This window comes from Schistocerca nitens, chromosome 8 (assembly GCF_023898315.1).
Source record: "Schistocerca nitens isolate TAMUIC-IGC-003100 chromosome 8, iqSchNite1.1, whole genome shotgun sequence".
Lineage (NCBI taxonomy): Eukaryota > Metazoa > Arthropoda > Insecta > Orthoptera > Acrididae > Schistocerca > Schistocerca nitens.
Genome location: NC_064621.1, coordinates 191,081,984 through 191,097,279, shown reverse-complemented (window position 1 = coordinate 191,097,279; position 15,296 = coordinate 191,081,984). Strand labels below are relative to the sequence as shown.

At 42.1% G+C, this 15,296-nt stretch overlaps 1 protein-coding gene across 1 annotated transcript in view; it reads left to right on the top strand.

The window, feature by feature from the left end:
- The window catches only part of LOC126199480 (hemicentin-2-like), a gene marked incomplete at its 5' end in the record, with an annotated part of 112,004 nt that extends 104,211 nt beyond the window's left edge, over nucleotides 1-7,793 (top strand). The window contains one exon of the mRNA XM_049936401.1: nucleotides 7,669-7,793. Coding sequence (XP_049792358.1) covers nucleotides 7,669-7,793 — 125 coding nt within the window. The remainder of the gene's footprint in view (nucleotides 1-7,668) is intronic.
- Nucleotides 7,794-15,296: the final 7,503 nt, after the last annotated feature.

Here is a 15,296-nt window from a genome sequence, read left to right as displayed (position 1 = left end):
AAGCTCAACGACTCCACAAAATTTTCCTCCTCTTGACGTCGTCATTGGCGGACTAAGATTTCAATTCCGCCCATAGACTGATAGCTGTTTCATGACAACGCCTCGCAGTGCAGGGGGAAATCTTTATCTTGCATGGGCTAGTGTGTGACTTTGTAAATGGCGTATTTCTCAGGAATTTACTGTCAAGACTGTTCCCAACGTTTTTCTGCACTTCTCATTTGCTGTGAAAGCAGCCACACAACACTTCTTTGTAACGGTTCTCTCTGCGTGAGGTCTCTTGTTTGTGCTTTGTCTAAGAACCTACTTGTGTTTGTGAATTATGTAAGGAATGTCCTTTCTGACCAGAAAGCATCTTTTTAAGAGGGCTAGCTTCTTACGTAGCTCTTCAGGTTCACAGGTCTCACTGTGTGAATTTTTGGCGCTTTGTTTGCAGCCGCCGGCCGCGGTGGCCAAGCGGTTCTAGGCGCTTCAGTCCGGAACCGCGCACCTGTTACGGTCGCAGGTTCGGATCGTGCCTCGGGCATGGCTGTGTGTGATGTCCTTAGGTTAGTTAGGTGGTTTAAGTAGTTCTAAGTTCTAAGGGACTGATGACCTCAGACGGTAAGTCCCATATTGATCAGAGACATTTGAACCATTTGTTTGTAGGCTTCCTCTCAGAGCAATTGACGTGCCCGAATTTTCGACAAATCCTCGCTTTTTAAGGCAAGTAAAAACGTCTGCTCTCAGCCAGAAATATTTACACACTTTCACGTGCCCATTCTCGGCGGTATGTCCCAGTAGCTGTAGAGGGGCCATCAGTTTTCGGCATGCTTCTCATTGTTCGTCACGCTCTTCGCAAGATGTCATTCTTAAATGAGGCGAGGAAAACTTCTCGCCTACTCCCTGTGCCGCTGCAGAATGGATCAAGTGTCGGCGCCTCTGGCGCTCACTGCATGGGGCCAACCTCTATTCTCGCGTTGGGCCGCTGGCGCTATGGATCGGCGAATGTAGCAACCAGCGGAACAGTATTCTAAAATTTGTCGCCCCAGCATCTGGTACGTGCTCTTTTTTACTGATGCGGAGAACTTTCTCACAACACTACCAAATGAAGAAGTTTTCCGTTCGTCATTCCAAGTACTGATTATACATCTTGGTTCTGTTCCACATTGACTATTAGTGCTACAACAAAATTGCAAAAATCATGATTTGACACAACAGCTGTATGTCACGCTATTAAAGCTAGCAGACTTTCTTGCCCTGTGCTTCACACTGTTAAGATATTGCCTGATATTTAATTAGTGCACTCTCCTGGATTGCACTGGTATACCGCAAAGGTATGGCCAGACTCTCGGTGAACATTGGTTCAAATGGCTCTGAGCACTATGGGACTCAACTGCTGAGGTCATTAGTCCCCTAGAACTTAGAACTAGTTAAACCTAACTAACCTAAGGACATCACAAACATCCATGCCCTAGGCAGGATTCGAACCTGCGACCGTAGTGGTCTTGCGGTTCCAGACTGTATCGGTGAACATTTCTCACACGCAGAGTAAGATGGTATGCTATATGCCCATGGATCCGGAAGCGCTTTGTTTACATCTTAGAACTCAACTTCTACAACTCTTCAACGTTTTAATCTTGGCAAACACACAAGAAAAGAACGCATTAGCATCGTTTGAAACACTTCCATAAATGAAATGTTCAAAGTGCCCGGCGTTAGTAAGGAGACTTGCGTCAACTAGCCGTCGCACTGAATCCCTGACGCGGTGATGTCTTGTGTATTGTTTGTGATCCTTCCACGAAAGAGGCTCGAAGACTCTGTACATCTTGTACAGGGGTTGGCAGAGACCGGGTACTCTTTTGCTTAGTATGTCACGGACCACGTCACGTGTGGTAATCTTCTCTATAGTCTTCAATAAAGCGTGGACTTACACCTACCGTAATGCTTCCCAGTCTCACTCTGTATCTCTCCACTGCTGGTTCTAGATAAGAATGACTGCCATATAGGTACTATTGTGCGAAATATTCTATTATTTGTCTTGAGCTTCTCGCTAGTAACACGTAGCAAGGCACTGCTGAAGAGTAGTTTTACTGTGCGGAAAGTCGTACGTTCACGGGATGGCATGAATATCCTTATGTATTCGTTGGCCCGTATTGACTAGCGAATAGGTTAAATATTTCTTCAGACACTTAACAGGGCAATTAATCTCCACATAAGAGAATAGACTGCACCAGAAGGTTAAGCCAAGCTGCCGTCGGAGCGAAACATTTTGAGCGTTCCCTTAAAAACAACTACACAACGCATCAGCAATCAATAATGGACAGATCTTGTATAACTGACCTACTTCGTATTATTTCCATATGTTATGTCAGAGAGTTTCACTACTATAACATTGTCAAAGTTTCACTGTAGAATCCAACATTTGATATTCTTCTCAGTTCGCACTAGTTAATACGCTTCAGAACATTTTTGAACATTAAATCAAGTATCAGTAGCCGTCTAAAGATGTTACGATTTGTCACAAGCCGGCCGCGGTGGCCGTGCGGTTCTAGGCGCTTCAGTCCGGAACCGCGGGACTGCTACGGTCGCAGGTTCGAATCCTGCCTCGGGCATGGATGTGTTTGATGTCCTTAGGTTAGTTAGGTTCAAGTAGTTCTAAGTTCTACGGGACTGATGACCTAAGATATTAAGTCCCATAGTGCTTAGAGCCATTTGAACCATTTTTTGAACAATTTGTCACAAACGTAATGTACATGTAATCTTATAAGATCAGTTGACCTCAGACTCTAATTGGAAGCATTAACTGAATCACTTACAGGACCTGATCCCAGCCTATCACTTTTAAAGGGATTAATTGTCACTGTTAAAAAGGTCACTAATACGACCAAAGCACTTGATTCAATGTACTAAGTTATCGATCACTTTCCAAGGATCAACACATTCAACAATAGTATTTGAAGTTCATAACAGCTATGCAAGTTAATATTTTCTCCATAATGGGTTTTGAATGTTGATAACTTGTTCAGAGCAAGTTCATTATGTTCAATTTGACAGTATTGAAATGAGCTGCAGTTACACTCATGCTCATAAATTAACCATAATACTGATACATGGTGAAACAACGCTCTGGTGGGCGGTTTGCGGGTTTAAATCACCTCGGGGTATGACCATGTGGTGCATTTGACTTGCGCTGGCAGCAGTCCTCATATGCCGAGGTGTGTTGGTGCATGTCAGAGTACGGTGCAGCGAGTAAGTGTGCATACGTTTTCAGACGTGCTAATGGTGACTGTGTGTTGAAAATGGCTCAAAGAACACACATTGATAACGTTATGAGGGGTAGAATACTAGGGCGACTGGAGGCTGGTCAAACACAGCAGGTCGTAGCACGGGCCCTCCGTGTGCCACAAAGTGTGATCTCAAGGTTATGGCAACGATTCCAGCAGACAGGAAACGTGTCCAGGCGCTACAGTACGGGACGTCCACAATGTACAACACCATAAGGAAACCGATATCTCACCATCAGTGCCCGCAGACGGCTACGGAGTACTGGAGGTAGCCTTTCTCGGGACCTTACCGCAGCCCCAGGAACAGTTGTCTCCAGACACACAGTCTACAGACGACTGAACAGCCATGGTTTATTCGCCCGAAGACCTAAAAGGTGTATTACACTGAACCATGGTCACAGGAGAGCCTGTAAAGCCGGGTGTCAAGAACATAGTACGTGGTCATTGGAACAGTGGTCCCAGATTATGTTCACGGATGAGTCCAGGTATAGTCTGAACAGTGATTCTCGCCGCGTTTTCATCTGTCGTGAACCAGGAACCAGATACCAACTCCTTAATGCCATTAAAAGGAACCTGTATGGTGGTCGTGGTTTCATGGGATTACGATTGGTGCACGTGCACACCTGTATGTCTTTGTCAGAGGAACTGTAACAGGTGAGGTGTACCGTGACGTCATTTTACACCAGTATGTCCGCCTATTCAGGTGTGCAGTGGTTCCCAACTTCCTCCTGATGGATGATAACGCACGGCCCCATGGAGCTGGAGGCGTTTCTTGAAACAGAAGATATCAGGCGAATGGGTGGCCTGCCTGTTCTTTAGACCTAAACCCCAAGCACGTCTGGGATGCTCTCGGTCGACGTAACGCTGTACGTGTTCAAACCCCTTACGACATTTCAGGAGCTCCGACAGGCACTTGTGCAAGAATGGGAGGCTATACCCTAGCAGCTGCTCAATCACCTGATCCATAGTATGCTAACCCGTTGTGCGGCCTGTGTACATGTGCATGGTGATCATATCCCATAATGATGTCGGGGTACATGCGCAGGAAACAGTGTCGTTTTGTAGCACATGTGTTTCGGGACGGTTTTTTCAACTTATCACCAACACTGTGGACTTACAGATTTGTGTCGTGTGTGTTCCCTACGTGCCAGTATTGTGTAATGCCACATTGTGTGGCACCATATTCTGCAGTTATCCTTAATTTATGAGCATGAGTGTAGTTAGACGCTGTGGGAATTCTGTCCAGGCCTTCTATACGGCGCAGTCATATGCAAACGAGACACATGGACAAAAGATGAGCAGCCTGATTATTATTTCACAAGTAATCGCCCTAACTGATAATACATTTATCCCAATGTGAGACAAGATGGTAAATGCATCCATAGAAAAACGTTTGCTGTTTTCTGCGGAACCGTGATCGTAGCCAGGCGTTCACTTCTTCGTCCGAAACAATCTGACGCCCAAGTATTTCTTCAGGGCTCCAAAAATATGAGAAATTGCACAGAAGGTAGCTGCAAGAAATACGCGGTGACACGAAGAGAAATGAAACTTTTATTCAAAGACAATAATAACACAGAAGGCATCGTGATTCATTATGGTTCCTTGGACATTGCAAATGGCACCACATCGTTTCATATAGGTTGTGTGATCATCAGGGATGGACAGCAATGTACGCTCTGCAACATGCTCCCATGCTGGCCACAAGGTGGATAAGACATTCTTGTGGTAGGGCGTTCCATTGCTTCACCAGCGCGGTTAACAACTCGTGGTAGGTCGTTGCTGCATGTGGACGTACCACAGTACGTCTTCCCGACGAATTCCACACATAACCAATGGAACTTAAGTCATGGAAACGGACAGGCCAGTCTATTCGCCGAATGTACTCTCGTTCCTAAAGCTCCACCAATGTGGTAGCACATTCCAGAATGATATTTTCACTCTGCAGCGGAGTGTCCACTGATATGAAACTTCCTGGCAGATTAAAACTGTGTGCCGAACCAAGACTTCAAGTCGGGACCTTTGTCTTTCGCGGGCAAGTGCTCTACCAACTGAGCTACCCAAACACGACTCACGCCCCGTCCTCACAGGTCCCGAGTCCAAGTCTCGGTCCGGCACACAGTTTTAATCTGAGAGGAAGTTTCTGGTAGCACATTGTTACCCACAAAAATGAAGCCGTGACCGAATGGAGCACTGAAAACACGCGCACGAAGAAGGAGCATAGTGTCACAAGTACGTCAACGAGAGACTGTACCATGATAAAAGATTTGGAAGTCATTATATTCATGTACTATTACGCCTCCCCACACCACACCACCTGCTCCATCAAAACGATCATGTTCGTTTGTCCGTTGGTGCATTACTTGTTCCCACCTCTCGCCATATGAGGGTGTGTTCCAGCATTGTCGAATCTGATCGTTTCGGTGGTCCGGGTGTTACGCAGTTGAACGCGTGCACTGACTCCACATATTTGAGCACGGTATGCATTTCAGTCGATGCTATTGTGACACAGTACTCCTTCCTGATGAGTGTGTTTTCAGTGGTGATTTCGGCCAGGACCTCAATTTTGCGGATGTAATGCGCGACCGCATGGAACAAAGCAGGTGGATGAACTCTTGGAACAGGAGATTATTCAGCGAAAAAACTGGCCTGCCCCTCCCCCCCTTTTAATTCCCATCGAGTCCGTATTGGCTATGGTACGGAGACGTACTGGAACACGTGCACATACACCAAAGATAATACAGCACACATCAACCACTCTCGTAGTGGGATGGAACACTCTACCGCATGAACTCCTTACTAACATGGACAACATGAAAGCAAGTTATAGAGCACGTAATGCCATGCCATCCGTGTTGACACACACACTATTAAGAATCAAGTCCCGTCTTTTTTAACGTCCAGCTGACCATCACGAATGGTAGTGACTTCTGTGTAATCGTCATCTTTGAATAAACGTTTCAGTTCGCTTCTTTCATTGGGTTCTTCTTTCAGTTACCATCTGTACTGTAATGCAGCAGTTGTTTCTATGTATGGTCCAAGTTTCTTCCTGCTATGTTACTCAGCAGTGACACATCATGTGGAAGTTACTTTCACCTTAACCCTCGATCACTAAACCCTCGTAAAATTCATGACTGCACTTTGTACCAACTCACGGTTATTGTTAATATGATATCGTCAGTATAGGGTGTAAAACATAACATTTTGTGCCTACTTCATACACGACATACCACTGACGACCTTATAAACTTAATTTTCTAATACATAAACTATATATTACGACTTCCTTTGAATAGAATATGGAGTAGTTAAAAATTACAGTATTTTGGTAACAATGTAACGTTTTCTCCTCTTTAGTGTCGTAGTCGAAGTTTTGCGCACGGGTGTATTATGCGAAACTCAATATCTATGGCGAGTAAAATGTTAACAGCAAAGAAATGGCAAAAATATGTGAAAGAGAGATATTACCGGTAATAATTCGTATCGTTCCGCTAGCTAAAAAGACGTTATATTAGGTCTACCAGGTTATGTTGTCATAAATCCTCATCAGTCATTCGGGACATCAAATCAAAGAGAAATTTAAAAAAAAACGGGGGAAAACAAATTATGTGCAGTGTCATAACGTCTAACAACGATTTTACAGCAACTTTCTAAGTCACAATATTTTTCCTCGATATACACATTTTCTTCATCCTCACTTTAAATGCACAATCTGAACTTTATAAATAAAATCTGCACCTTGTGCAGGAGAAAGAAAATCAATAAAAAAATCAATAAAGCACACCGAACTTCTCAATAATGGTAAGGCATTAGTACCCCTGCTATTAGAGGGTTTAATCGGAACTGACAGAAACTGAACAGTAGTACTAGCACGTAATTAGTAAAAAATCTGTTATAAGAGCTGATGGTGGAACTATGTCATCAGAAAATTACAGGGCAGTGCCCACAGAAAATGTTTCGAGGAGACAGCCCGAAGGAAATAATGTGACCAGGTGAAATGTGCGTATTTAATTATTTAAAAAATCATGGTCCGCAGCTCGTGGTCGTGCGGTAGCGTTCTCGCTTCCCACGCCCGGGTTTCCGGGTTCGATTCCCGGCGGGGTCAGGGATTTTCTCTGCCTCGTGATGACTGGGTGTTGTGTGATGTCCTTAGGTTAGTTAGGTTTAAGTAGTTCTAAGTTCTAGGGGACTGATGACCTCAGATGTTAAGTCCCATAGTGCTCAGAGCCATTTTTAAAATATCGTGTTTTACAGTGACGAACGTTTATTCTCGTTATGAGCTGAATACTCCTTTATACCTGACGTAAAACGTATAGTTTACTCCAGTGATGATAAGGTGCCTTAGGCGTCACTGGACACCTTTATTACATGTGCATATCTCACTAATCTACGACCTTCACTGTTGCAGGGGAACACCCGGCGGCGATGCAGGGGGACAAGAACGGAGCCTTGTGGAACCACACCGACGCCCTCTGGTCCCCGCTGCTCGCCGCCCTGGCTTTGGTTGCCCTGTGGATTCCAGCAGCGCTCTAGGGCCCAGAACTTCCGCAGATAAAGACTCCAAACAGAGGGCGCCGCGAGCGGCTCATGCGACCGACTGACACCGTTTCCAATATTCCCACATTTACCGTGTGTAACTCATGCATACTACATTACAGAACAATAAGTGTGCTTGTCACACAGAGACATTAAGGTTATACCGGTTGCTTCTGGGAGCATCTGGATAAAGACGTGACTGCTTGGCTTCACAAACATGAAAAGAGTAAACAAGGTGATTAATAATGCTCAAGGGTAACTAACAGTTGGAATATTTCACGTTGTCAACATGTTGTCAGAAAACATACGGGTAAACTGATCACAAATCATATTTTGCCAACGTGGTTTCTAAAGGTTTGCGAATTCAATGCAGATGAGTACTAGTTAGGGCAGGGGACACACGTTGGCACAGTAATGTGTCTGAGAAAAATAAGCCATATGTTAATACAAGATACTAAATTTACGTGTCTAAAGAGAAATGTTGTCATATTTTGCAAAATCTTTTGCGTTCATGAAATATTAAGTTTGTAATATTTAACAATGTGTTCATCATCTACGTAAATACGTTGCGTTCGCGGATAGGAAAATACGTTTGGCAAGTGGAATAGCATTAGAGAGCAATCAAAGACAAATAACTACGCGCAGCATACGAAAAATATGACAAATAGTGGAATGAACTTCGAAATTACATACAATCTATTTCGTACAACCTGCACTGAGAAACACGCTTCATTTAATCCGTCCCGAAACGGCTGTACAATATACACATTTGGAACCAGAATTCCGCATAAAAAAGGCAACAGAAAAATCGTTAGTCGATTTTTTTGTTTTTACGGAAGTTTTATTTTCTCCTTTCCGAAAAAATTGAGTCCTGATTCACGATATATTGTAGGTTCCACTTATTTGCGGGTTAGAAAAAATATCTTTCATAGGTGTCCACGCCAAAACTAATACATCGATATACGGTGTGGAATTAATGCTGACAGGGCACTGTGGAGGCTGAATTCATGTATTGTTCTGTATTCATCTTTAGTATGGGACGACGACACTGGATGAAAGTACAGACATCGTTTTATCGAGTCGATTACATTTTGGATGAAATTTAAATTTAAAATTCCAATATTGGTTCGGTAACGATCTTGGTGTTGAGAGGTTAGTAAAAGGAAATTTTAGCTTTTTAAGTTTAGAAATAAACCTGTATGTGAGACGAATGCAACCACAGAGTACCACCATGCTTAATTACAGTTCTGAGTGAAGACGTGTTTCACTAATTCTTGTATCGTGAGCATAGCACACGCGAGATTTAGAAAATTTAGAGACACTGATATATTTGTCGTTCTGGAGCAGAGTATGCAGAGAATCTGGTATCGGTATGTAATGCTGCGACCTTGAATAACGAAAGACTGTGAGCGTAAAATCTCATCAGAATGTAAGTCGTAATGTAGAAAGTCAGACACCAAAATTTTTCAACCAAAATAACTTTCAATTGGTTAAGAATGTCTGCGATTTCTTTTCCTCTAGGTGAAGTGTGTCAAGGGTCGCACAAGACAAATGCATTTTCAAAGTGCAATTAATCATATTGTCGCAGGAATCCCATCAGTTCTTTTTTTATTGGAGATGCCAATTTTTTGCACCAGATCAGCACATCTATATTAGGGAAGTCAGTGAGACAACTTTTTTATGAATCAAACAAGAATATAAGAATCAAATTACATTGAATTATACGGTTTATGTGGTGTTGGTTGCGAAAATGTGTGTGAAAGTCCGCTTGCAGCCTGACTCTCTTCTTTGTCATTAATGGCCTAAATATAACGTATCGCTTACCTCGGCAGCTCTAGTTTCCGTGGTGAGTGTTGCGAACTTCCTGGCGGCACGCAATTGAAACTGCTACGACAACACAATGACATAGTCATTGTATTCTGAGTCAAGAATTTCTTTCCAGATCTAAAAAAGAGGTTTAGCACAGAATTTGTCTCACACAAATCGGCATTCTTACGTAATGAAACAACAAAATCGTGTTAGGAAAGAACAATATTGCTTGTAACTTAATGTTTAATGAAGTTGGCAAAACCAAACTCTGTTTTCGGTGAAAGGATATGGCAGACATCTGCAATGATTTAAAATTTATTTGAAGTGAGAAATTTAGGCACCTCATCCTATATACATCTGCAAGTCCTCATTCTCTACCAAACGGTCTAGGTATGTAGGTTTAACATAAGTACTTCGCTTATACTTTGACGGTCTGTGGGAGTACGAAATCTCCCTTTCTTGGGTGATAAGGTATGGGATAACAGTATATCGAAAAAAGGTGAAAATGATGAGGAGTAGCAGTAATGAGAGTAGAGATAAGTTGAACATCAAAATCTGGAACCACGAAGTAGACGAAGCAAATGAACTCTGCTACCTAGGAAGCAAAATAATACATTACAGAAGGAACATTCTAATAGGATGAACTTTGAGAAAATTACCGCAACAGAGTCCAAGCAGTTCTCTCAACTTCTCATTAAGTATTTTATACTGTAATCGACCTACGGATGCTCCTCTCCATTATTACCTCACTCATGTTTTCGTCCACACCAACTTGTTGCGATTCCCAGATCACTCTCAAAATACTCAAATGTCTGTAAGTTACAAGTTGATAATATCAGACTATACGGGGATCGTATATTATCTTCCTTGGAGAAACTAAATGGTTTCTGTGGAGCTTATGGCTTTGTGTAATCGTGCATCGATTAGCAAAAAACATAAACCGTTACTCAAGCCTCTGCGTCTCTTGATGCTGGCTGTATCGTGCGAAATACTAAAGAGATTCTGCGGATGCTGAGAAAATGTACCACATTTCATTGCATTATGAAGTGCTGTTTCTGCGTACACTGTGAGCGAAAGAGTAGGTATTTCCTGACACGCAACTGGGATGCTTTTCAGATTTTGGAAACGTGACTGTGTATCGATGACAGGTTTTTGTTTCGCATATTACCCAAAGTACGTCCCCACTTTCCAAAGACTGTTAAAATTTTATTAAATATTTGGCAGACTACCGATTGAAATACATAACAAGTTTCTATCATTCTCTCTTTTTTTTGCGTTTTGTTCGTTCTTGATCGTTGTGTTTGGTCATTGCTGACGTCGCAAGGCATCCTGTTCAAGTTCGGTGGTTGATCCTTCCACTCAGTTTTTTTGTTTTTTTATTACAGAGGCCAACCGGCTCTCTGACCGAACACGCTGAGCTACCGTGCCGGCAAAAATTAAACGTGTCACTTGAGAGAAGACTTGAACCAAGGACCTTTCGTTCTGAATCCGCTCACGCTAACCACGGGACCACGGCGCTCCTATTCTCTGACGCCTCAGCTCGCCTCTGACAATGCGGGAACGCCGCAGTACTTTTACCGTTTGTGTATTACTGTGTATTCAGAGTCCAAGCCACAGCATCAGCCGTGTACCACCGATCACTTCAAATGTGACTGTGTACTTCCGCCAATTTTTCCACATAAAGACCCGTGCTCCGGTTATGCTTATTCACACATTACTCCGAGTTACAAGTATTTCACGGCGTAAAATATTAGGTTGTCAAGAGTAACAACTCCTGCTATGACAGTGGCGTTCGATGTGGAAATAGACGGCTTCATTTCAGTTGGAGCGAGAACCTTTCATCACCAACACTAGGCAGCCAAGGAGCGAAGGTGGTGCCCATTTCTGATTATGAGACAGTGCTGCATCCATAGCTTAAATTTCATTTCTGTGTACTGGGTCCCACTCAGTAACATTTGTGACAGGGTCACGTTACTGCTGTGACCTTGAGCCTGACAGCCCACTTCTTATTACCAATATCAACAACACTCACTCACACACACACACACACACACACACTTCGCCTGCATAATTGTATGTCACATTTATACTACATATAGTATCTCTTGCTCCTATCCCTCTCTGTCCATCGTCCATCTGCTCGATGCCTCCCTCTTTCTCATGCTCTTTTCTGCATGTACCTCCTCTTCCTTCTCCCTTTCCATTTCCTGTTCCCCTCTCTTTGTCCACCTGTCCTTTCGCCTCTCACTGTCGATCTCCTCATCCCTCCTCATCCCTCATTTATCTCAGCCGTGGCCATTTGAGAGTACACGAAATGGAAATCATTCCGATACCATCCACACAATACGCCGGTCCTGTGGGGCAACCCAGATACCATTACCAACCCTCCTCACCCCCATACCCATCCCTATGGGAGATAGGTCACTTTTATTCCCCCTTCCCGCTCCCCCACACCTCTACATCTCCTCTTTCCTGACAATCTGGTTGAAATCGATGCAGTGGATTAGGAGGATGTAAGGAACGCACATACCCACAGACCTCTTTTATGAAAAGTGCACTAACCATTTCCACTTACGAAGTATGACACAGTATCCATCAAAACAGCGTCTTGCTGAAAGTCATGATTACTCCATGAGTCACACTGTTAAATCACCACATACGGCGAAATAGTACTTTCGGCAACTAGAATCTACTAGAATTGGTTCATCACTATCTCTCACGGAGTAATGAGAGCACTATTTCGGTAAAACTCCTCACAACAAATCCAAACAAAATAATACAGTTAACGTAGACACACATACATACCGCTATATGAAACACAGAACAACGTGTAACTTTAAATTCCTCTGACAAAATGATGTGAAACTCTTGATTTCATTTAATAAGCGCATTTGAGCCATATAACGAATGCAGTTTATTTTAGAAATGAAAAGAAGGATTTCAGAAATGAAATACAGCCTAAAAACGTGTTGAAAATACTGTCGTGGGTCATACGTACTCAGTGAATCCCATGTAGAGAGACAAAGGAGGCAGATATGACAATTCTATTAAAGATTTTTTTACACTGAGACGTATTTCTGTTGAAAATCTGCATGATACGTACTCCATGAAATACCTACATGAAGGCTTGAACTATTTGCAGAATAGTATTCTTTATATATATATATATATATATATATATATATATATATATATATATATATATATATATATATATATATATATTACCACGAGAAATATTCTCTTCACATGTCATCTGAGCCTACATTCCAGTGAATACGTACCAGAGTGAATGAAGCCAGTCCCTACCATGAAAATAATGTTTGACAGTAAGACATTTACGAATGCCTTAGATGTACTAACGTCTGAAATATCCGGAGAATATCTCATCGTGTGACGTAACTGACTACATCTACAGCTAGATGTCTTTCCATGTTTTACAACGTGAGAGTGTGAGTCTCTTATCCAGACAAAGAACTTAATGAGATTTGCATTCGCTTTAAATTGATTTGGACAGTGTTTGTAGTGTAATGTGGTTGGTGTTACGGTTATAAAGTATTACTCAACGTTTTTCGTACAGAATGGTTAACATCTCGATGTCTGTTATCTGTTTGTTTTAAGCGTTCTAAGATTTCCATTGTACCTTAAGAAACTATTGATTTGAAATAATTGTGAAACGTCTGTGTCTGAGACGTATAAATGTATTTTGGAAATAAATGTTATTTTAACACGTTTTTCTGGATCTGTAATTTAGGTCCACCCTACTTTGAGGCACCGAGTTACAAGCTATGTTACTTACGTATGAAGTCAGTCATTGTTGGAAAAAGGTAAGTGCAAAATAGTTATGAACAATGAATGCTAATTTACTCTCACAATACGGATTTTACATAACACGTGCTCTACATCTGATTACGTTTCACGTGACTGCAATTGATAATAAGAGCGGAAAGGAACTTTATTGCTAATGAGTTGTTGATAACACAAAGCACATTCAGTTGTTTGAAACAGCGTTAGTTTTATATTAGTGAATATATATGTGTACGGTAGTAATGGCTACAGTACACGAGCTAAAACGTATCCGCCAAGAAGGCACACTCGCCTGGAGTGGACAGTACACCACATGAATATAAATTACTGATTGTCTTTACTACAGTGCATATTGTTGTGGAGTCTTCCACGCTTAATGTTAAGTTATGTCATAGAAACAAACGATAATTTATTTTAGGCAGGTAGCATCTAATATTTCATACAGATCTAGAATTGTAAAATATTAATTATCTTGTTGTGCTGATAACGTAGTTGCCTTCGTTAGGATCGGTAACGGTCCCTGATACGAAGAAATATCAGCTGGAAACATAATTGTGTTACTCAGGTGGCTTCAAATGATAATTCAAGAAAAAACTGTTCCTGACCTAAATAACTGCTTTCCTTAACATTTGCACACATCGATCTATTAACAAAATGTACGTCTGCCAACAGCAGTGTTACAATAAACACATTAGCTCCATCTAACATAGAGCTTCCACCAATACTATTCACTTCACATCAAATTCCCGCCAAGACTGTCGATTACACATTACATTCCTGCCAATACTGCACAAACGAAGAAGAACAGAAAAATAATATACAATCAATGAGTTCACAATTTTGTCGATAATAATCGCTGGAACATACTGAAAACAGTTAATGAAATGAATTTTCGGAAATAGAAAGGAATTAAAACTTCCTGGCAGATTAAAACTGTGTGCCGGACCGAGACTTGAACTCGCGATCTTTCCTGGCAAGTGCGCTTTGGATGTTGTTATTCCGGTTGCTATGGGTTTGTTTATCGCTTGTCATTTTTATTTGTAGTTCACGGTTGCTGTTTGAGTTTACGTACCTCAGTTTTTCATTGGGAGGTAGTGGCGTGAAACTGTCGGTGCTAGAAAATGGAGTACCAAATAAAATATTTGAACGTTTCCGGCATATTCTTCCGTATGAGTTCAATAGAGGGCTGACAGCAACGGAGGCAGCCAGAAAAATTTGTGCCGTGTACGGGGATAATGCATTGGACAAAGCACAGCAAGGAAATGGTTTCTTCGTTTTAAGAGAATTGTTCTGATACTAATTACTCTCCACGTTCAGGAAGAGCTTCGGGGATTTGACGAATATTGTTCAAACATATTAATCCACAATGATTCATGTCAGTGTACTCGAGAACTGGCAAATTAGATAAACTGCGATCATTCCACCATCGTGCGACGTTTGCGTGCAATGCCGAAAGTTCAGAAATCGTGTGTATGGGTACCGCACGTTCTACGCCAAAATAACAAAAATCAACGGATGGCCATATGTGCATTCTTTATGCTCGTCATGAATTGGCTCGTGAACGACACCGACCATTCGTATTCTGCATAGTAATTGCTGAAGACGAATGGTTTCTTTATGCTAACATAAGGGAAAGAAAGGAATGGTCGAATAAAAACAAAGTTGCAACTCCCCATAGAAAGACCTGCGTGCATGCACCAAATAATGGCATGTAATGCATTTGGTGGAGCAATGACTGTGTCGCGTACTACGAATTGCTTTCCCGACGTGTTGCCATCACACCTGACATTCACTGTCAACAGCTGAGACATCTTGCAGACTCAGTCCAGCAACAACAACCAGGACGACTGCATGAGGTGTTGCTATTGCATGATAACGCCGTTC